Consider the following 23,330-nt stretch of genomic DNA (forward strand, 5'->3'; position numbering starts at 1 on the left):
TGGATGGTGGATGGGTGGGTGGGTGGTGGATGGCGGCACGTGCGGTGTGAGTGCGGTCACCGTGCGGTGTGAGTGCGGTCACCGTGCGGTGTGAGTGCACTCACCGTGCGGTGTGAGTGCACTCACCGTGCGGTGTGAGTGCAGTCACCGTGCGGTGTGAGTGCACTCACCGTGCGGTGTGAGTGCACTCACCGTGCGGTGTGAGTGCACTCACCGTGCGGTGTGAGTGCACTCACCGTGCGGTGTGAGTGCACTCACCGTGCGGTGTGAGTGCGGTCACCGTGCGGTGTGAGTGCGGTCACCGTGCGGTGTGAGTGCGGTCACCGTGCGGTGTGAGTGCACTCACCGTGCGGTGTGAGTGCGGTCACCGTGCGGTGTGAGTGCAGTCACCGTGCGGTGTGAGTGCACTCACCGTGCGGTGTGAGTGCACTCACCGTGCGGTGTGAGTGCGGTCACCGTGCGGTGTGAGTGCAGTCACCGTGCGGTGTGAGTGCACTCACCGTGCGGTGTGAGTGCACTCACCGTGCGGTGTGAGTGCACTCACCGTGCGGTGTGAGTGCACTCACCGTGCGGTGTGAGTGCACTCACCGTGCGGTGTGAGTGCACTCACCGTGCGGTGTGAGTGCACTCACCGTGCGGTGTGAGTGCACTCACCGTGCGGTGTGAGTGCACTCACCGTGCGGTGTGAGTGCACTCACCGTGCGGTGTGAGTGCAGTCACCGTGCGGTGTGAGTGCGGTGTGAGTGCAGTCACCGTGCGGTGTGAGTGCAGTCACCGTGCGGTGTGAGTGCAGTCACCGTGCGGTGTGAGTGCAGTCACCGTGCGGTGTGAGTGCAGTCACCGTGCGGTGTGAGTGCAGTCACCGTGCGGTGTGAGTGCAGTCACCGTGCGGTGTGAGTGCAGTCACCGTGCGGTGTGAGTGCGGTGTGAGTGCGGTGTGAGTGCAGTCACCGTGCGGTGTGAGTGCAGTCACCGTGCGGTGTGAGAGAGTCACCGTGCGGTGACTCTCTCACTCTGACCGAAGTCTCACCCCGATGCTCGTTGGTGCACAGAGGAGGACGAGGAGGAGGTGACCCAAAAACCGCCTTCGCGTGACGCGGATACCAACGCAACGACCCCGAAGACCCCGATTTCAACATTCGACGATTTTGCGACGCAGATCCACGTCCGCCGTTTGCCCCCGGCGGGCAGAAGGGCGCAACGGTGGCGATCGAAAAGTGAGCGCGGTGGTGGCGGGGACAAAGTTTGTAATAATGCAGAGGTTGCCGATCGCCGGGCAGGTGAAGTGAGCGAGAGAGAGAGAGAGACGAGACAGGAGTCTGGAAGTAGAAAAGTTCGTCGTCGAACGGACTGAGGCCGCCGTTTTTGTTGTGGAGAGGTAACGGCAGAGGTCGCAACCGGGTACCCGATACCCGTACCCTACCCGATACCCGGCTAGCCGTACCCGGCCGGGTACGGGTAGCCGTTTGCGACCCTGGTGCGGCCGGGTACGGGTACGGGTAGGCCGTGAGTCACTGGTGAGTCACCGTTTGTCACTCATTTCCCAACGTCTTGTCTCTTCTCACAATTCAAGTTCCTAGAATCAGCCCACCCGCGCCTGCAACATGGCTTCATCCCAGAGGTCGCAATCAGGTACCCGATACCCGTACCCTACCCGTACCTAGCCGGGTACGGCCGGGTACCCGTTTGCGACCCTGGTGCGGCCGGGTACAGGTAAGGAATCAAAACCCTGGGGTGGAGGAGTGTGATGACGGCTGGAGGATAGGGAGGGGGTGGAGGCGAGGGTGGATTTCTCGTCCCGGAGGGGAGGGGAGGGGGAAGGGGTGTTCCACGTTTAGAGAAAAAAAAACTGGAAGTCGCCACGCGTTTTTAAACGGGAGCGTTATTTGCCTGCCGCTATGAATCTCCACGCGGCGGTGACGACGATTAAGCCGCCAACAGCGCTGAGTATTATTCCTATTCTTAGGTTTTTTCGGTAAAGTCACCATGTAGGTAAAACATGAAAATTAATGAAAGTAAAATAAAATAAAAAAATAAAAATCACGACGTTTCGGAGGCAACACAAGCTTCCGTCTTTAGGTTTTTTTTTTGGTTTTTTTTATTTTACTTTTATTAATTTTAATGTTTTACCTACGTGACTTTACCGAAAAAAACCTAACAATATGAATCCTTGCAGTCACGAAAGCTTCAAATCTAGAACAGCGCTGAGCTCTCTCACTTGCAAAATCCAGGTGAAGTTTGTGAAAAAAGAACTAAGCAGGCGTTCAGTTGAGGGGGGGGGGTGGAGGGGCAGCCTTGCACCTGGTAAAATAAAAATAGTAGCAGGGGCGGTGGAGATAATCCGGGAGAATGAATAATGTACGTACATTAAAACTTCTTTCGCACCGTACGTGTCCGACCGTGCTAATCGGAGGTGCGGCGGGGGGAGGACGGGGTGGGGGGTGAATCGACAAACTAAACACAACAACAACAACAACAAATACATTTCTCTTTGGTTCTTTCGGTAAAGTGACGTATGAAGATAAAATAATAAATTAAATACTAGCATACTGCGACGTTTCGATTGCAACACAAGCAATCGTCGTCGGGTATAAATGAAATAGCAACAAAAATCTAACCAGAAAAACTATAGACAGACATATAAGCAGACGGATATCACCAAGATACACAGAGAGAGAGTAACACACAGGTACAGAGAGGGAGATCGTCTCTGTGGCGAGGCCTTAAATAGACAGGGGGGGCGGTGAGAAGTGTCGGAGCAGACCTATTGATTTCTCTGCGAGTCTGACCATCTGTGTGAGTCTGTGGGTCTCTGTGTGAGTCTGTGGGTGAGTCTGTGGGTCAGTGTGAGTCTGTGGGTCTCTGTGTGAGTCTGTGGGTCAGTGTGAGTCTGTGGGTCTCTGTGTGAGTCTGTGGGTCAGTGTGAGTCTGTGGGTCGTTGTGTGAGTCTGTGGGTCTCTGTGTGAGTCTGTGGGTCAGTGTGAGTCTGTGGGTCGCTGTGTGAGTCTGTGGGTCTCTGTGTGAGTCTGTGGGTCTCTGTGTGAGTCTGTGGGTCTGTGTGTGAGTCTGTGGGTCTGTGTGTGTGCTTAGGGAGTTTCTGTGCGAGTCTGTGGGTCGCTGTGTGAGTCTGTGGGTCTCTGTGTGAGTCTGTGGGTCTCTGTGCGAGTCTGTGGGTTTCTGTGCGAGTCTCCGTGTGAGTCTGTGTGAGTCTGTGGGTCACTGTGAGTCTGTGGGTCTCTGTGTGAGTCTGTGGGTCTCTGTGTGAGTCTGTGGGTCTGTGTGTGAGTCTGTGGGTCTGTGTGTGTGCTTAGGGAGTTTCTGTGCGAGTCTGTGGGTCTCTGTGTGAGTCTGTGGGTCTCTGTGTGAGTCTGTGGGTCTGTGTGTGAGTCTGTGGGTCTGTGTGTGTGTTTAGGGAGTTGCTGTGCGAGTCTGTGGGTCTCTGTGTGAGTCTGTGGGTCTCTGTGCGAGTCTGTGGGTCTCTGTGCGAGTCTGTGGGTCTGTGTGTGTGTTTAGGGAGTTTCTGTGCGAGTCTGTGGGTCTCTGTGTGAGTCTGTGGGTCTGTGTGCGAGTCTGTGGGTCTGTGTGTGTGTTTAGGGAGTTTCTGTATGAGTCACTGGTGACAGGGGTTAGACCATCAACTCACGACACTTCAGAAGCCGGTTTAATAGCAAGTAAATATACGTGACTATGTCAGTCTCTGTGTGCGTTTGTGGGTCTGTGTGAGCCTATGGGTATCTGCGTAAGTCTATGGGTCTAAGTGCAAGTCTATAGGTCTCTGTGTGAGTCTATGGGTCTATGTGCGAGTACGGGTATCTGTGGGTCTGCGAGTCTACGTGTGAGTATATGGGCCCATGTGCGAGTCTGTGGGTCGCTGTTTGTCTGTGTGTGTCTGTGTGAGTCTGTGTGAGTCTGCAAGTCTACGTGTATCCGTGGTGTGCCTGCGGATCTCATGTGCGAGTCTACGATTCTGTCCGAATCGGTGGGTCTCTGTGTTTGCGGCGGCGTCTTAATGACTTCATCGCCAACACAATTTTGTGGTTTTGATGAATCACCACAACTGCTTACAGCCCCCCAGTGCCCGAGTGTAACGCGGCTGGAAACTGAGAAATCTTACGAGTGGCTGGGATCGTTTTACCACGATCCCAAGCATCGGGGGGGTGGCAGGGGAGCGGAGGAGGAGGAGGAGGTCATCTGGAAAATCCCGCGTGGAATTCCGGAATGTTGGAATGCGTCGACTCACTCCACGCGGCCCAAGTTTCTTTTCAACTGGGGAGGTGCTGACAGGGACGATGGAAGGGGGAGGCGTGGGGAGGGAGGGTTGGAGTTTTAACAAGGCCCAAGTCGCTAGGATGTCTGCCGGGCATGGCGGCGTGGGAGTGGGACTTGGGGAGAGCGAGACTTGGGGAGACTGGGTCTCAGGGAGACCAGAACTCAGGGTCTAGAGATTCTGAGCGACTGGGACTCAGGAAGACCGGGACGCTGGGTCTAGAGCAGAGGTCGCAAACGGGTTTTGATTTCTTACCCGTACCCGGCCGCACCAGGGTCGCAAATGGGCACCCGTACCCGTACCCGGCTGGGTACGGGTACCCGTTCCCTACCCGTACCCGTACCCTACCCGAAATGAGTGATTAACGGTGACTCACCAGTGACTCACGGCCTACCCGTTCCCGGCCGCACCAGGGTCGCGGCCGGGTACGGGTAGCCGGGTATCGGGTAGGGTACGGGTATCGGGTAGGGTACGGGTATCGGGTAGGGTAGCCGGGTATCGGGTAGGGTGCGGGTATCGGGTAGGGTGCGGGTATCGGGTAGGGTACGGGTATCGGGTAGGGTACGGGTATCGGGTAGGGTACGGGTATCGGGTAGGGTACGGGTATCGGGTAGGGTACGGGTATCGGGTACACGATTGCGACCTCTGGGTCTAAAGCAGAGATGGGCAACCGAGATGGGCCGCAGGCTTGGCACTAACCGTGACCCACGGCGCATCACCGCCCAGAGCGGTGTCCTTCACTCATCTCCACAGGGGGAGGGGGGAGGGGGGAAGGAACTCGCCAATAAGACATCGTCAGTGGTGCGAGGGGCCATGTGAAACTGTTGGGGCTTGTGCAGCACAATGATGATGATGGTGATGGGGGGGAGGGTGTTTTAACTTTTGTGTTTTGTCGGGGGGGGCTGACAGTTCTCCGCGGGCCTTGCAATGAATAGCGTCTACTAGAAGCATCCAGCAGCATCTTAATGCCTCGTGCGACGATGACGACGATGATGATGATGACCACGATGATGATGATGATGGGGGGGGGGGGAGGGGTGTTTTAACTTTTGTGTTCTGTCGGGGGGGGCCGCCAGTTCTCCGCGGGCCTTGCAATGAATAGCGTCTACTAGAAGCTTCCAGCAGCATCTCAATGCCTCATGCGATGACGACGATGATGATGATGACCACGATGATGACCACGATGATGACGACGACGATGATGATGATGACCACGATGATGATGACGACGATGATGATGATGACCACGATGATGATGACGACGACGATGATGACGATGACGATGATGACCACGATGATGATGACCACGATGATGATGACCACGATGATGATGATGACCACGATGATGACGACGACGACGACGACAACGATGATGATGACGACAACGATGATGATGATGACCACGATGATGATGACGACGATGATGATGATGACCACGATGATGATGACGACGACAATGATGACGATGACGATGATGACCACGATGATGATGACGACGACGATGACGATGATGATGATGACCACGATGACGATGATGACGACGACGATGACGATGTTGACGACGATGTTGATGACGACGACGATGACGATGTTGACGACGATGACGACGACGACGATGATGGTGATGCTAGGCTGACCACCGTTACCACCACCGCTTGCTCCCACTGGCGCTGCGACGACGTAGCAGTTTCCGTTCACGCTCCACCGCGTTGTACATATCAAAGTTCGCATCTGCGTCGTAACAAAACTAACAACGACGCATTCCCCACCCCCACCCCCCCCCCCCCAAATACGTCCATCGTTGCGTTTTGCACATAGAAAACATCTCTCCGGATAGATCTCTCTCTGTCTCTCTCTCTCTCTCTCCAAGACACGCAGCGTCGTCGCAAGAGAACGGACCGTACCGACGCCAAGTCGTCTGTGATGATGTGAGGCGCTGGAGCCCAAGATGGTGTTGTTCTCTCTAAAACTAAACCACTTTTTTAATCCTTTATATTAAGTTCGCTCGCTTGCTTGCTTGCTTAGGACCGTGCAAATCTTTCGGTCGTTTTTTAACCCACTTCCCGTGATCCAATCGAGCTGACATTTTCCACACAGACTCGTTGTGCGTGACAATTTATTTTCCCAAAATTTGACACTTTTTAGGTACATTTTTTTTATATGTAATTACCAATTGCTTAATGGTGGCAGGCAATCATCTGACCCATAGGTGGCAGCCATCTCAAGCCAGAGGACGAGAGGACTCTAGCCGCCACGCATATAAAGGATTTAGAGTGAAAAACTTTGTTTTTACGGGTTATACTTGTTTGTTATCTTGCCCGGTGTAACGCCACCCCCTCCCTCCCTCCCTCCCCCTCCAACTGAGCTGCGGTGTAGCGCTCTCTCTTTTTCGTCGAAGCGGCCCGCCCATGGCAAATGACGGCTCGACATAATCGTCGTCGCCGTGTGGAAATCTACAGCAGCAGGCAAATGCTCCGGACGCGTGGCTGGGCGATGTCGAGAAAAAAAACCTACAAATATACAACAGGAGTTGTCAGGGTTGGGATCGAACCCACGACCTCCTGCGTACCAGGCGAGGTAGTCAAGATCTCCTAGCCACCGTGATGATGACGATGAGAGAAAGACACGCAGACTCTAAATATACAGCAGCAGCAGCAGGCGTCGTCAGGGGTCGGGATCGAACCCACGACCTCCTGCGTACCAGGCGAGGTAGTTAACATCTCCTAGCCACCGTGATGATGACGATAAGAGAGAGACACGCAAACTCTAAATATACAGCAGCAGGCGTAGTCAGGGGTCGGGATCGAACCCACGACCTCCTGCGTACCAGGCGAGGTAGTCAAGATCTCCTAGCCACCGTGATGATGACGATGAGAGAAAGACACGCAGACTCTAAATATACAGCAGCAGCAGCAGGCGTCGTCAGGGGTCGGGATCGAACCCACGGCCTCCTGCGTACCAGGCGAGGTTGTTAACATCTCCTAGCCACCGTGATGATGACGATAAGAGAGAGACACGCAAACTCTAAATATACAGCAGCAGGCGTAGTCAGGGGTCGGGATCGAACCCACGACCTCCTGCGTACCAGGCGAGGTAGTCAAGATCTCCTAGCCACCGTGATGATGACGATGAGAGAAAGACACGCAGACTCTAAATATACAGCAGCAGCAGCAGGCGTAGTCAGGGGTCGGGATCGAACCCACGACCTCCTGCGTACCAGGCGAGGTAGTTAACATCTCCTAGCCACCGTGATGATGACGATAAGAGAGAGACACGCAAACTCTAAATATACAGCAGCAGGCGTAGTCAGGGGTCGGGATCGAACCCACGACCTCCTGCGTACCAGGCGAGGTAGTTAACATCTGGCTGCGTGGCTCACAGCTCACGATCGTTGGGTGTCTGTAGTGGTGTCGTGTTGCGCGCGTTACAAATAGCATCGCCGTTATTATATCCGTCTTGACCAATACAAGCCAACCCCTCGCTCGCTCGCTCGCCTTAAACTATAAATGTATTAATTCTAGATTTGAAGCTTTCGTGACTGCAAGGATTCATATTCTTAGGTTTTTTCGGTAAAGTCACCATGTAGGTAAAAAATGTAAATTAATAAAAGTAAAATAAAAATAAAATAACTAAATCACGACGTTTCGGAGGCAACACAAGCTTCCGTCTTCAGGTGGAACCGTCACAGCACGATAGCTGCATCAAGTGAGAGAAATTCCAAGAAAACAGTCCTTGTATATATACTGGTTGAGGGTGGGAGGAGCCAAGGTAGGCCCTGGATATTATTTTTGTGAGGTTCGGCGCGGCTGAAGCACGCTGTTAGGAATGACCTTACCTACGTGACTTTACCGAAAAAACCTAAAAATATAAATTGTGTTGAGCACTGCGTGCAGTCTTTGATCGCCGCTCGCCCTCCGTCCCGACACGTCTCCATTCATTGTGTTGAGCACTGCGTGCAGTCTTTGATCACCGCTCACCCTCCGTCCCGACACGTCTCCATTCATTGTGTTGAGCACTGCGTGCAGTCTTTGATCGCCGCTCGCCCTCCGTCCCGACACGTCTCCATTCATTGTGTTGAGCACTGCGTGCAGTCTTTGATCGCCGCTCGCCCTCCGTCCCGACACGTCTCCATTCATTGTGTTGAGCACTGCGTGCAGTCTTTGATCACCGCTCCTCCTCCCTCCCGATACGTTTCCATTCATTGGCTACCACAGCCTGATAAGCTCTCCACCCCCCCCCCTCTCCACCTCCCTTCAACTTGCTTATAAGGGATTACATCTTGAATCATTGCTTCACTTGATGCAGCTAATTCGGCTGTGACGGTCCCACCTGATGACGGAGACTTGTGTTGCCTCCGAAACGTCGTGAATTTTATTTTTTTGTTTTGTTTTATTTTACTTTCATTAATTTTAATGTTTTACCTACGTGCCTTTACCGAAAAAACCTAAGAATATGAATCATTGCAGTCACGAAAGCTTCAAATCTAGAAATATAAATGTATTTTTACTTTACCAGGTAAGGCACCACTGAGACACATCGCTCTGTTTTCAGAAGCGACCTGGCTTTCACAAATGACAGCTCAAAGAAGTGACTATCATCATCATCATCATCGTGTGGAAATGTATAGCAGGAGCCAAATGCCCTGAACGCGTGGTGTTGATTTGAAATGTGGAGGGGAAAAACCGGAGGACCTGGAGAAAAATCCACGCGACCACGGGGATAAAATGCAAACTCCAAATATACAGCAGCAGGCGTCAGGGGTCGGGATCGAACCCACGACCTCCTGTACACCAGGCGAGGTAGTCAACATCTCCTAGCCACTGTGATGATGATGCGAGAGAGACACGCAAACTCTAAATGTATAGCAGGCTTAGTCAGGGTCGGGATCGAACCCACGACCTCCTGTACACCAGGCGAGGTAGTTAACATCTCCTAGCCACCATGATGATAATGATGAGAGAGACACACAAACTCCAAATGTATAGCAGGCTTCGTCAGGGTTGGAATCGAACCCACGACCTCCTGTACATCAGGCGAGGTAGTCAACATCTCCTAGCCACCGTGATGATGATGATGAGAGAGACACGTAAACTCCAAATGTACAGCAGGCATTTGTCAGGGTCGGGATCGAACCCACGACCTCCTGTACACCAGGCGAGGTAGTCAACATCTCATAGCCACCGCAGCGTATCGAGGCGATGCCCTTCCCCACCCCTCCGGCTCTGTAACGCGTTATAAAACATAAACGTGGCAACGTTGCGGACGTGATTATTTATTTAAAGATATATTATCTCTTACATAAATAAAGACCTTGATCCGTATGTCTCAAAAAAACAACTCTATTGTACTTCCCGACAAGGTAGAAAGCTGAAATTTGGTGTATAGGTGGCTTTTAGGACCCCCAAATCTCGATTTTAAGTGCCTCATAAACACGTTTTGTGTGTGGTGTCATTCTGAAACTGTTCAAAATATAAGATTGCGATTTTTTATTGTTTTATAAGAGCGTTAGACGGCAATTAACGTTAAAGCGAGAAACATTCTGCTATGTTTTATTGTTTGTGGTTTTGAACGGAAAAAACTCCGCATTGTATGACGTTCACATCTCAACATTCTAGATTTGAAGCTTCCGTGACTGCAAGGATTCATATTCTTGTGTTTTTTCGGTAAAGTCACGTAGGTAAAAAAATATAATTAATACGTAACAAAAGGCTCAGTCCCATGTACACGCACCTTTGCATCATCAGCACCTAGTCTACACAACAAAGGCTCATTCCTAACAGCGTGCTTCAGACGCACCGAATCTCACAATAATAATATCCAGGGCCTACCTTGGCTCCTCCCACCCTCAACCAGTATATATACAAGGACTGTTTTATTGGAAATTCTAATTTACTTGATACAGCTATCGTGCTGTGACGGTTCAACCTGAAGACGGAAGCTTGTGTTGCCTCCGAAACGTCGTGATTTAGTTATTTTATTTTTATTTTACTTTTATTAATTTTAATTTTTTATCTACGTGACTTTACCGAAAAAACCCAAGAATACACATCTGAACAATTTGAAAACGGGAGCTACCCCTCATCCACCAAGTTCCAATGTTTTATTAAATTTGAGCGGTTTTCCGTTGTGTACGTCTTTAAACATAAGAAGTTAAATCGAGTCGTCAACAATCTTCCGTGTTTTTCTGTTGCGTAAAAATACAAATGTTCGGAGCAGTTCTTAGTGGTCTGATCGTAGATTTAAAAAAAGAATTTGTACGTAAAGTTTATATCGGGTTCATTATTCTATTCATTGGAAACTTTTGCCTGGCGAAGACGGGCTTTATGAACTCGTCAATAAAAATAATAATAATAATCTAATAGCAGTATTTCGATTTAAAGCTTTCGTGACTGCAGGGATTCATCTTCTTGGTTCTTTTGGTAAAGTCGCGTAGAAGGGAAATAATAAAAAAATAAAAATAAAACATAATAAAATACAAAATTCTCACGACGTTTCGGCCACAACGCAAGCAGCTGTCCTCAGGTGAAGAACAGGTCTGTCGAAAAGACAGCGTCTCAGTGAACACCGCCAAGCTTGGCAGCGTATATTTAAGCTGGGTCGGGGGGGAGGAGAGCGCCTTGACAAAGGAGTTTACGATACATCTTCTTGGTTCTTTCGGTAAAGTCACGTAGAAGGGAAATAAAATAATTACAATAAAACATAATAAAATAAAATTCTCACATGTGAGAATTGTATAATAAAACATAATAAAATAAAAAAATTCTCACGACGTTTCGGCCACAACGCAAGCAGCCGTCCTCAGGTGAAGAAACGGAGTTGTCGGAAAGAACCAAGAAGACCAGTAGTAGTACAAACGGCCTTCTCACTATGAAGATAGCAAAGAAAAAATTATCCCGTAAAAACTAAGTTTTTCACTATAAATCCTTTATATGCGTGGCATCGGTTTTATTGTATCATTCATTTCTGTTTTTCTTGAGTAAGAGTTTCATTTTTATCACATTGGTATTTTAAATTAAATATGAAATTTTTTTTTTCCCAAAAAAGTGAAACATTTTGGAAAAAAATTTTCACGAAAATAAATTGTCACACACAACGAGTCTGTGTGCAAAATGTCAACTCGATTGTATCACGGGAAGTGGGTTAAAAAACGACCGAAATATTTGCACGGTCGTAAGCGCGCAAGCAAGCAAGCAAGTGAACTTAATATAAAGGATTTAAAAAGGATTTAAAAAGGATTTAAAAAGAGGAGGGAGGGGAGGGGGGGATGGGGTGAGGCCCGACGTTTTGGATGTCCGCTGGAAATAGAACACAAGGTGAAATAAATTTGGGCTTTAAAAATAAAACTAACCGGGCGACGGGAAAGCACAGGGGGGTGGTGGTGGTGGTGGTGGAGAAATAGTTGGGACGAGTGGCAGAGGTGTGGCACTGCACATGGCATTGCTTGTGGCAACGGGCCTGCAACGGCACCTACCTACTCTGCAGTTGCTAAGTAGCAGAAAACTCAACTGCATCTAAACAACGTCGTTGATTTTAGCAGGTGTAAGGCACCCGCGAAACTAAGCTACGTAGATTTTTTCAGAAGCGATTCTGGCCATCGCAAATGATAGCGAGACGAAGCGGCGGCTTTATCATCGTCGTCATCATCGTCGTCATCGTCGTCGTCATCATCGTCGTCGTCATCATCGTCGTCGTCGTCATCATCGTCGTCGTCATCATCGTCATCGTCATCATCGTCGTCATCGTCGTCATCGTCGTCGTCGTCATCATCGTCATCGTCGTCATCGTCGTCATCGTCGTCGTCGTCGTCGTCATCGTCATCATCGTCATCATCATCGTCATCGTCATCATCATCATCGTCATCGTCGTGCGGAAATGAATAGCAGTCAAATACTCTCAACGCATGTTGATTCTCGAAGCGATGTTTTATTGTTGCAGGTGTAAGGCCCCCCCCCCCCAAAACTAAGCTACGTAGATTTTTTCAGAAGCGACCTTCGCCATCGCAAATGATAGCTCGACGAAGCGGGCGGCCTTATCATCGTCGTCATTATCGTCGTGCGGAAATGTATAGCAGTCACAAACTCTCAACGCATGTTGATTATCGAAGCCACTTTTTATTTTTAGGTTTTTTCGGTAAAGTCGCGTAGGTAAAAAATTAAAATTAATAAAAGTAAAATAAAAATAAAATAAAAATCACGACGTTGTATCTGTATCAAGTGATATGGCAATCGTGCTGTGACGGTTCCACCTGAAGACGGAAGCTTGTGTTGCCTCCGAAACGCCGTGATTTTTATTTTATTTTATTATTTTTTACTTTTACTAATTTCATTTTTTTACCTACGTGACTTTAACGAAAAAACCTAAGAATATGAATCCTTGCAGTCACGAAAGCTTCAAATCTAGAACTACTTTTTATTGTTGCAAGGTGTAAGGCCCCACTGAGTTGCGACGTGGCCTCTTGTTTAGAAGTGACCCTCGCTATCGCAAATTGTAGCTCGCCAAAGCGACTCATCATCATCATCATCTTCGTCGCGTGGGAATTTATATTTGCCTAAAACTCGAAACGCGTGGCGCCGATTCGTAACGTGGAGGGGAAAAAACCGGACGATCCGGGGAAAACATTTCCACGCGACCACAGGCAGAGCGGGAGAGAGACACGCAAACTCCAAATCTACAGCAGCAGCAGGCGTCGTCAGGGTCAGGGTCGAACCCACGACCTCCTGTATACCAGGCGAGGGTAGTTAACATCTCCTAGCCACCGTGATGATGAGAGAGACACGCAAACTCCAAATCTACAGCGGCAGGCGTCGTCAGGGTCCCAAATCAAACCCACGACCTCCTGTACACCAGGCGAGGTAGTCAACATCTCCTAGCCACCGTGATGATGAGAGAGACACGCAAACTCCAAATCTACAGCAGCAGCAGGCATCGTCAGGGTCCAAGCTCAAACCCACGACCTCCTGTATACCAGGCGAGGTAGTTAACATCTCCTAGGTGCTCGGTGCGTGTTGACAGACGCTGCTTCCACTGCGACTCTCGAAATACTACGAACGCCAATAACCACTTTGCGGCGTTTCCGAGATTCTGCGTCGATCAGGACAAAGATCCCCCGTATAGCCTTAACAGACTGTAGGGGCAAGTGCTGATAGCGAGCACCTATGAAGGCCGGAACGGCACACGAGGGGGTGGGTGGCCAGCACCACGCCCGACCGCCTTTGTCTCCCCAGCGGCGATGTTTACACACCGCACCAGGTGACTCATTTGAGGCTGAGTCGACCTAGGGGAGGCCCAGGACCGGTTTAGATAATCGTCACCGGTGTTGGCCGTGAGCGGGAATCGAACCCGGGTCGCCGGGTTCATAGCGCAGCGTGGCGCTAACCGCTACACTATCGCTCCCACACACACGTACACACGTACACACACACGTACACACGTACACACACACGTACACACGTACACACACGTACACACACACGTACACACGTACACACGCACGTACACACGCACACACACACGTACACACGTACACACGCACATACACACGTACACACACACGTACACACGTACACACAACAACCACCACACACCCACGCAACTTGCAAGACGTCTCCGTAAGCAGCTTTCGTGAAGTGACGCCACTTTTGTGTATTTCTCCAGGATATTCCTACATGCGTGTTGTGTTGTGTGTGTGGCCAAGCCGCTAACCGGGTTGTTTTAGCCGTCATGCGGTTACCAGTATTGCAACAAAACACATCGATTTTATCCATAGCAGAGGTGTGTTTGTTTTTTGGTTGGCCCGGGGCGAGATCGCTTGAACATAAACGTGTCGTTAAACCGGCCGCCCGCCACATCCGATTAAGTCAGGGGGTTTGTGTGTCGTAAACAACACACAAATTCATACTCGTTGGTTCTTTGGGTAAAGTCACTTAAATCTTCTTGGTTCTTTCGGTAAAGTCACGTAGAAGGGAAGTAATAAAATAATAAATATTAAACATAATAAAATAATTCTCACTAATTCTCTATTGAGAATTATTTTATTATGTTTCATTTTCTTGGTTCTTTCGGTAAAGTCACGTAGAAGGGAAGTAATAAAATAATAAATATTAAACATAATAAAATAATTCTCACTAATTCTCTATTGAGAATTATTTTATTATGTTTCATTTTCTTGGTTCTTTCGGTAAAGTCACGTAGAAGGGAAGTAATAAAATAATAAATATTAAACATAATAAAATAATTCTCACTAATTCTCTATTGAGAATTATTTTATTATGTTTCATTTTCTTGGTTCTTTCGGTAAAGTCACGTAGAAGGGAAGTAATAAAATAATAAATATTAAACATAATGAAATAATTCTCACTAATTCTCTATTGAGAATTATTTTATTATGTTTCATTTTCTTGGTTCTTTCGGTAAAGTCACGTAGAAGGGAAGTAATAAAATAATAAAAACAAAACATAATAAAATAATATAATTATCACGACGCGAGAATTATATTGCGTTGTAGCCGAAACGTCGTGAGAATTATATTATTTTATTATGTTTCGTTTTTATTATTTTATTACTTCCCTTCTACGTGACTTTACCGAAAGAACCAAGAAAATGAAACATAATAAAATAATTCTCAATAGAGAATTAGTGAGAATTATTTTATTATGTTTAATATTTATTATTTTATTATTTCCCTTCTACGTGACTTTACCGAAAGAACCGAGAAGATGAATCCCTGCAGTCACGAAAGCTTTAAATCGAAACCTGGTGGGAGTGTTGAGATGCCACAGCCCAATGCTGCGTTGTTGTGATGTGTGTGGTGATATCACCGCAAGGCGTTCTCACGCCACGGTGGAGTGTCGTGCCCTTAGTCAGGACGAACCATCGTCAGGAATGGAACTGCGCGTATCTTTTCGTCATCATAAGTGGACCGCTAGCACTAATCGCTGCTCTCTCTCTCTGTGTCTCTGTGTCTCTCTGTCTCTCTCTGTGTGTGTCTCTCTGTGTGTCTCTCTCTGTGTCTCTCTCTGTGTGTGTCTCTGTATCTCTCTCTATGTCTCTCTGTCTGTCTCCCTCTCTGTCTATCTCTCTGTGTGTGTCTCTCTCAGTGTGTGTCTCTCTCTCTCTCTGTGTGTCTCTCTCTGTGTCTCTTTCTCTCTCTCTCTGTGTGTGTCTCTGTATCTCTCTCTATGTCTCTCTGTCTGTCTCTCTCTCTGTCTATCTCTCTGTGTGTGTCTCTCTCTCTCGGTGTGTGTCTCTCTCTCTCTCTCTGTGTGTCTCTCTCTGTGTCTCTTTCTCTCTCTCTCTGTGTGTGTCTCTGTATCTCTCTCTATGTCTCTCTGTCTGTCTCTCTGTGTGTCTCTCTCTGTCTCTCTCTCTCTGTGTCTCTCTCTGTCTCTCTCTCTCTGTCTCTCTCTCTGTGTCTCTCTCTCTGTGTCTCTCTGTGTCTCTCTCTCTGTCTCTGTGTCTTTTCCCCACTCACACAGGAAGCCACCACCCCCCTGCCGAAGCTGAGACTCTGACAAAACCGAAACCCAACGCGGTGGAGCCCCCCAACCCCAAGATTCCACGCGGCAACGACAACCACGACGAGAACAACAACAACACGGGGACCTAGACGCAAACACAACGCCTATCGCACAAGACTAAAATAATTGTGTATATACACACAAAACAAAACGAGATTGACACAGACGCACGCACGCACGCACACATGCATGCGCACACACGAGCACACACACACACAGAGGTGTGCCGCCTAATTCGCAGAGAGGCTAAGGGTTTATCGAGCCTTACCCCTAAGGGGTAAAGGCAGTGCCACTACCACCACCACCGCCACCACCACCACCGCCACCACCACCACCGCCACCACCACCACCGCCGTCGTAGTCATCACCGCTGCTGCTGCTGCTGCTATAATCGCTTAATTGGCTAGGGCTGAAAGAACAGCCTCCGTTGACTGGCAAGGCCAAACCACAGCACCTGTGTGTGTCTCACTTCTTACTTCATCCGTCTGCCCGCCCACCCACCAATCCACCCACCCTCCCGCTTGCCCACCCACCCACCAATTCACCCACCCTCCCGCTTGCCCGCCCACCCACCAATTCACCCACCCATCAATTCACCCACCCACCAATTCACCCACCCATCAATTCACCCACCCTCCCGCTTGCCCATCCACCTGGCGATTCACCCACCCACCAATTCACCCACCCTCCCACCCACCAATTCACCCACCCACCAATTCAGCCACTCCCCCACCCACCAATTCACCCACCCTTCCGCTTGCCCGTCCACCCGGCAATTCACCTACACTCCCACCCACCAATTGACCCACCCACCAATTGACCCACCCTCCCACCCACCAATTCACCCACCCTCCCACCCACCAATTCACCCACCCTCCTGCCCGCCCGCCCGCCCGCCCCACCCACCTCTGGCTCATTATGCCCGTCGGCCGCTCCGTGACCGCAGAGTGAGACCCCCAAAAAAGCCAAAACAACAAACGCCCCACCCCCGCCCCACGCCCCCCAAAACACCAAAACAACCCCACCGATGGAGAACGCGTCTCTGGCGTGGCTCGGCGCGGAGTCCCCGTCCTCGGCGGGCCTGTCCGACGCCGCCAACGCTTTCGCAAACGTCAGCCTCGGCGCCATCTCATCGGCAGCCGAGCAGAGCTGCGAAATCGACGAAGACTTCAAGCGGACCTTCTACGCGGCGTCCTACAGCCTCATCTTCGTGCTGGGCCTGCTCACCAACAGCGTGGCGCTCGGAGTCTTCTGCTGCTGCCTGGGCCACCGCACCGAGGCCACCACCTACATGTTCAACCTGGTGCTCTCCGACCTGTTCTTCATCGCCACGCTTCCATTCCGCGCGGTCTACTACGTGCGCGGCAGCTGGCCCTTCGGCGACTGGCTCTGCAAGCTGAGCGGCGTCCTGTTCCTGACCAACATGTACGGCAGCATCCTCTTCCTCACCTGCATCTGCGCCGACCGCTTCCTCGCCATCGTGCACCCGTTCCGCTCGCGGACTCTGCGCACGCCGCGAGCCGCCAAGGCAGCGTGCGTGGGCGTGTGGCTCATCGTCATCCTGGGCTCGAGCCCCTCCTTCCTGCTCAAGACGACCAACGCCAGTAACGGCGGCAACGTGTCGTCGACCGACGGTCCCCGCACGTGCTTCGAGAACTTCCCCACCAACACGTGGAAGAGTTTCCTGTCGTCCATCGTCATCTTCATGGAGGTGGTGGGCTTCCTCATCCCGCTCGTCGTCATGGTCTACTGCTCGTGCATGATCCTCAAGACCATCAACAGGTCGCGGGGCCTCCAGCGGAGCCCCTTCGACCGGCGCAAGATCCAGCGCATGATCACGGCGACGGTGGTCATCTTCGTCGTGTGCTTCCTGCCGCACCATGTGGTGCTCGTGTTCTACACGCTGGTGCGTCGCGACACCATCACGAGCTGCGCGGCGCTGCGCGTCGTCAAGGCGGCGTACCCCATCACGCTGTGCCTGGCCAGCGCCAACTGCTGCCTCGACCCCATCATCTACTACTTCACCACGGAGGCGTTCCGCAGGTCGCTGAGGCGCGGAGTCAACCGCGGATCCTCGTTCCTCCTGTCCGAGACGTTGCGAGTCACCGAGAGCGTCATGGCGATGGCCGGGGAGCGAGCCGGTGGCGGGGTCAACGGCAGGGCGAGCCTCACCAGGCAGCAGAGTCAGAGCCAGAGCCAGGTGTGACGGGCGGGGGGGGGGGGGGCGCTGGGTGAGGAGGAGGGAGATGACGCGCCTCCGATCAGCGCCGTTGGCTACGTACGGCGCTAAAGAAGTTCCGCATACATTGAACGGTTGGCTACGTACGGTGCTAAAGAAGTTCTACACGCATTGAACGCTTGGCTACGTACGGTGCTAAAGAAGTTCTACATGCATTGAACGGTTGGCTACGTACGGTGCTAAAGAAGTTCCGCATACATTGAACGCTTGGCTACGTACGGTGCTAAAGAAGTTCCACACGCATTGAACGGTTGGCTACGTACGGTGCTAAAGAAGTTCTACATGCATTGAACGCTTGGCTACGTACGGAGCTAAAGAAGTTCCACACGCATTGAACGGTTGGCTACGTACGGTGCTAAAGAAGTTCCGCATACATTGAACGGTTGGCTACGTACGGTGCTAAAGAAGTTCTACACGCATTGAACGCTTGGCTACGTACGGTGCTAAAGAAGTTCTACATGCATTGAACAGTTGGCTACGTACGGTGCTAAAGAAGTTCCGCATACATTGAACGCTTGGCTACGTACGGTGCTAAAGAAGTTCCACACGCATTGAACGGTTGGCTACGTACGGAGCTAAAGAAGTTCCACATGCATTGAACGCTTGGCTACGTACGGCGCTAAAGAAGTTCTACACGCATTGAACGCTTGGCTATGTACGGTGCTAAAGAAGTTCTACACGCATTGAACGCTTGGCTACGTACGGTGCTAAAGAAGTTCCACACGCATTGAACGGTTGGCTACGTACGGTGCTAAAGAAGTTCCACACGCATTGAACGGTTGGCTATGTACGGTGCTAAAGAAGTTCTACACGCATTGAACGCTTGGCTACGTACGGTGCTAAAGAAGTTCTACACGCATTGAACGCTTGGCTATGTACGGTGCTAAAGAAGTTCTACACGCATTGAACGCTTGGCTACGTACGGTGCTAAAGAAGTTCTACACGCATTGAACGGTTGGCTACGTACGGAGCTAAAGAAGTTCTACACGCATTGAACGCTTGGCTACGTACGGCGCTAAATAAGTTCTACACGCATTGAACGCTTGGCTACGTACAGTGCTAAAGAAGTTCCACATACATTGAACGGTGGGCTACGTACAGTGCTAAAGAAGTTCCACACACATTGAACACTTGGCTACGTACGGAGCGAAAGAAGTTCCACACGCATTGAACGGTTGGCTACGTACGGCGCTAAAGAAGTTCTACACGCATTGAACGGTTGGCTACGTACGGAGCTAAAGAAGTTCTACACGCATTGAACGCTTGGCTACGTACGGCACTAAAGAAGTTCTACACGTATTGAACGCTTGGCTACGTACAGTGCTAAAGAAGTTCTACACGCATTGAACGCTTGGCTACGTACGGCGCTAAAGAAGTTCTACACACATTGAACACTTGGCTACATACGGAGCGAAAGAAGTTCCACACGCATTGAACGGTTGGCTACGTACGGCGCTAAAGAAGCTCTACACGCATTGAACGGTGGGCTACGTACAGTGCTAAAGAAGTTCCACACGCATTGAACGGTTGGCTACGTACGGCGCTAAAGAAGCTCTACACGCGGACATCGTTGTTACTGTTAAACGTCGAGCAAAGGCGGACAGCGCATCGCACGGCGGCGCTTCTGTGGCCGTCTGGAACGCTCTTCCTTTTCTCAACGTGAGGAAGCCGCTGGGGAGCTACGCGAGTTTACATCGTCGTCGTCGTCGTCGTCGACAAACTCGTTTCTTCGCAGCTCCGACGAGTGAACGGTTTGGCTACGTACGCTGCGCGACGTCCGTACATGCGTTGTTGCTGTTGTCGTCGCTGTTGTTGTTATTGTTGTTGTTATTGTTGTTGTTGTGCATAAGCATCGAACAAAGACGGTCAGTGTGCCGTGCCCCCCCCCCCCCCGTGACCTTCAGCGTGCCCCCCCCCCGTGACCCTCAGCGTGCCCCTCCCCTACCCCCCCCCCCGTGACCCTCAGCATGCCACCCTCCCCCCCCCCCCCGTGACCCTCAGCGTGCCCCTCCCCCCCCCGTGACCCTCAGCGTGCCCCCCATCCCTCGTGACCCTCGGACGACTGAATTTTAATTTGTTAAATAAATAAAATCTCTTGCCGGAATAGCCCGTCGCAACAAGTTCCTCGGGCAGCATCAGAACAACAACGACGATGACGACGACGACGACGACGATGACGACGACGATGGTGGCGGCGACGGCGATGACAGCAGGAGCTGTTGGGAATGTTTTCTTGTTTTTATTTGAACGTCGCGGCGAGAACGAGACGCACTCCGTTCTGCCGTAACAACGGCGGCTGCAGCGGCGGCTGCCTTCCTTGGCGAACGCCGGCGTTGTGAGATCCATCGCGTTACGATCGACAATATCTACACGACGCAGGGGGGTTGGGGAATAGAGCACCAGTCCACGAAAACGCACCGCGAGATGCGTGACGCAGGGGTGGCCATCTATTAGAAGCATCCAGCAGTATCCCAATGCCTCGTACGATGATGACGATGATGATGACACTACGTCTAGGCAGCCGTTACAACCGCCGCTTAATTCCTACAGGTGCTGCGACGTGGTCGTTTCCATTCGATACATCGAGTGGTATGACCAGGCCGAACAAAGACTGAGGACGCGCGTGAGTGGGGGTAACCATCGACTAGAAGCATCCAGTAGTATCCCAATGCCTCGTGCGATGACGACGATGATGATGACGATGACGATGATGACGCTACGTCTAGGCAGCCGTTACGACCGCCGCTGATTCCTACAGGTGCTGCGACGTGGTCGTTTCCGTTCTATCCATCGAGTGGTATGACCAGGCCCAACAAAGACTGAGGGCGCGCGTGAGTGGGGGTGGCCATCTACTAGAAGCATCCAGCAGTATCCCAATGCCTCGCACGATGATGACGACGATGACGATGCTACCTCAAGGCAGATGTTACGACCGCCGCTTATTCCAACTCACGCCGCGAACGTCGTTCCGTTTGCTCGATCGCGTTGCAGCAGAGTTCTCAGCCGCGTCACAAAAAAAAACGCGTTCCACTGATACGTCCATCGTCGCGTTACACATCTCCGATTCGCGTTGTCAAAACGACACGCGGCGTTATCGGCCGTGAGACCCACTGGGCTGCTATGTAAGCTCACTCTCATCATCAGTTTCAGAAGCGACTCTGGCTATCGCAAACGATAGCTCGACGAATTGCCGGCTTGTCATCATCACTTGGAGATGTTTAGCGGCAGCCGAATATTGGAAACGGGCGACGTCGATACTAAACGTGGTAGGGGAGAGGCAGAGAGAGAGAGACACGCAAACTCCAAACATACAGCAGCAGGCGTCAGGGGTCGGGATCGAACTCACGACCTCCTGTATACCTGGCGAGGTTGTTAACATCTCCTAGCCACCGTGATGATGATGATGATGATGAGAGAGAAAGAGACACGCAAACTCCAAACATACAGCAGCAGGCGTCAGGGGTCGGGATCGAACCCACGACCTCCTGCGCACCAGGCGAGGTTGTCAACATCTCCTAGCCACCGTGATGATGATGATGAGAGAGAGAGAGAGATGCGCAAACTCCACATCTACAGCAACAGGCATCGTCAGGTTGTCGGGATCGAACCCACGACCTCCTGTACACCTGGCGAGGTTGTTAACATCTCCTAGCCACCGTGATGATGATGAGAGAGAGAGACACGCAAACTCCAAATATACAGCAGCAGGCGTCGTCAGGGGACGGGATCGAACCCACGACCTCCTGCGCACCAGGCGAGGTTGTCAACATCTCCTAGCCACCGTCATGATGATGAGAGAGAGAGACACGCAAACTCCACATCTACAGCAGCAGGCATCGTCAGTTTGTCGGGATCGAACCCACGACCTCCTGCGCACCAGGCGAGCGAAGGGGTCTGCATTAAAGTGAGAGAGGGGGGGTCATCCCCATCCTCTGTAGGATTTCCAGCGATGTTCAACTTCAAACACTGAACGCGGAGGGGAGTGGAGGGCCTGAGGAGGAGCGACCCGCTGTTGAAACTCTTCGCACTCAACGGCTTCGCACTCAACGGAGGGAACGGACGACGCAGAAGCCACCGTCCGTTCGACTCTCCAGGATCCCAACGCGTCGGAGGAGAATGTTGCAGAGGACTGCGGAGAGCGGTAGAAGCCGGCACTGGCACGAACTTTGAACTTTTGAGAAGATATCTGTTGGTGTTGTTGTTGTTGTTTGTTATTGTTGTTGTCTTGCGCATTTTTGCGTCCGTTGTGTGCGACGGGAGGTTGCGAGGATGAGGTTTGGGGGAGAGAGTTTGCTAAAGAAATTGACCTTTTAAATGTTCCCGTTTGAGAGTGGTTTTGTTTTAAGTGGTCCGAGCATGCGCGTGTGTGTGTGTGTCTGTGTGTGTGTATGTATGTATGTGTCTGTGTGTGTGTGTGTCTGTGTGTGTGTGTGTATGTATGTATGTATGTGTCTGTGTGTGTGTCTGTGTATGTGTCTGCATGTGTGTCTGTGTGTGTCTGTGTGTATGTATGTGTCTGTGTGTGTCTGTGTGTGTGTCTGTGTGTCTGTGTGTATGTATATATGTGTCTGTGTGTGTGTGTCTGTCTGTGCGTGTGTGTGTATGTGTGTCTGTGTGTGTCTGTGTGTATGTGTGTGTCTGTGTGTCTGTGTGTACGTCTGTGTGTGTGTGTGTGGAGCGGTGGTGTAGTGGTTAGCGCTATGCTGCAAACCTGGCGACCTCGGTTCGATTCCCGCTCACGGCCAACACCGGTGACGATTATCTGAACCGGTCCTGGGCCTCCCCTAGGTCGACTCGGCGTCAAATGAGTGCCTGGTGCGGTGTGTAGTTAAACATCGCCACTAGGGGAGACAAAGGCGGCTGGACGTGGTGCTGGCCACCCACCCCCTCGTGTGCCACAGCGCCGGTAGCTTTCATAGGTGCTGCTGCTGCTACTCGCTAATAGCACTTGCCCCTACAGTCTGTGACGGGCTACATGGGGGACCTTTGTTGTGTGTGACGTCATTCTAGCAAACGGTAACGCTGCGTTTGAGTTTGGGAAACATTGATAAGCACCCCCCCCCCCCAACATTCCTACCACACACACCCACCACACCCCACACACACACACCACACACACACACCCCACACACACCCCACACACACACACACCCCACACACACCCCACACACACACACACCACACACACCCCACACACACACACACACACCCCACACACACCCACCACACACACACACATCCCACACACACACCACACACACACACCACACACACACACCCCCCACACACACACCACCACACACACACA

The 23,330-nt window shown here is 51.2% G+C and overlaps 2 protein-coding genes across 3 annotated transcripts in view; one reads left to right on the top strand and one right to left on the bottom strand.

Annotated features, from left to right (window-relative positions):
- LOC144952211 (lysophosphatidic acid receptor 6-like) overlaps positions 1-18,000 on the top strand; it is a 39,312-nt gene extending 21,312 nt beyond the window's left edge. For both annotated transcript variants that reach the window (XM_078882622.1, XM_078882621.1), the window contains one exon: positions 15,742-18,000. In XM_078882622.1, coding sequence (XP_078738748.1) covers positions 16,811-17,989 — 1,179 coding nt within the window. In that variant the 5' untranslated portion in view covers positions 15,742-16,810 and the 3' untranslated portion in view covers positions 17,990-18,000. The remainder of the gene's footprint in view (positions 1-15,741) is intronic.
- Positions 1-23,330, bottom strand: part of LOC144952144 (retinoblastoma-associated protein-like) — a 194,877-nt gene that overhangs the window by 55,880 nt on the left and 115,667 nt on the right. The window lies entirely within an intron of this gene.

The sequence above is a fragment of the Lampetra fluviatilis genome, chromosome 66 (assembly GCF_964198595.1).
Source record: "Lampetra fluviatilis chromosome 66, kcLamFluv1.1, whole genome shotgun sequence".
Taxonomy (NCBI): Eukaryota; Metazoa; Chordata; class Hyperoartia; order Petromyzontiformes; family Petromyzontidae; genus Lampetra; species Lampetra fluviatilis.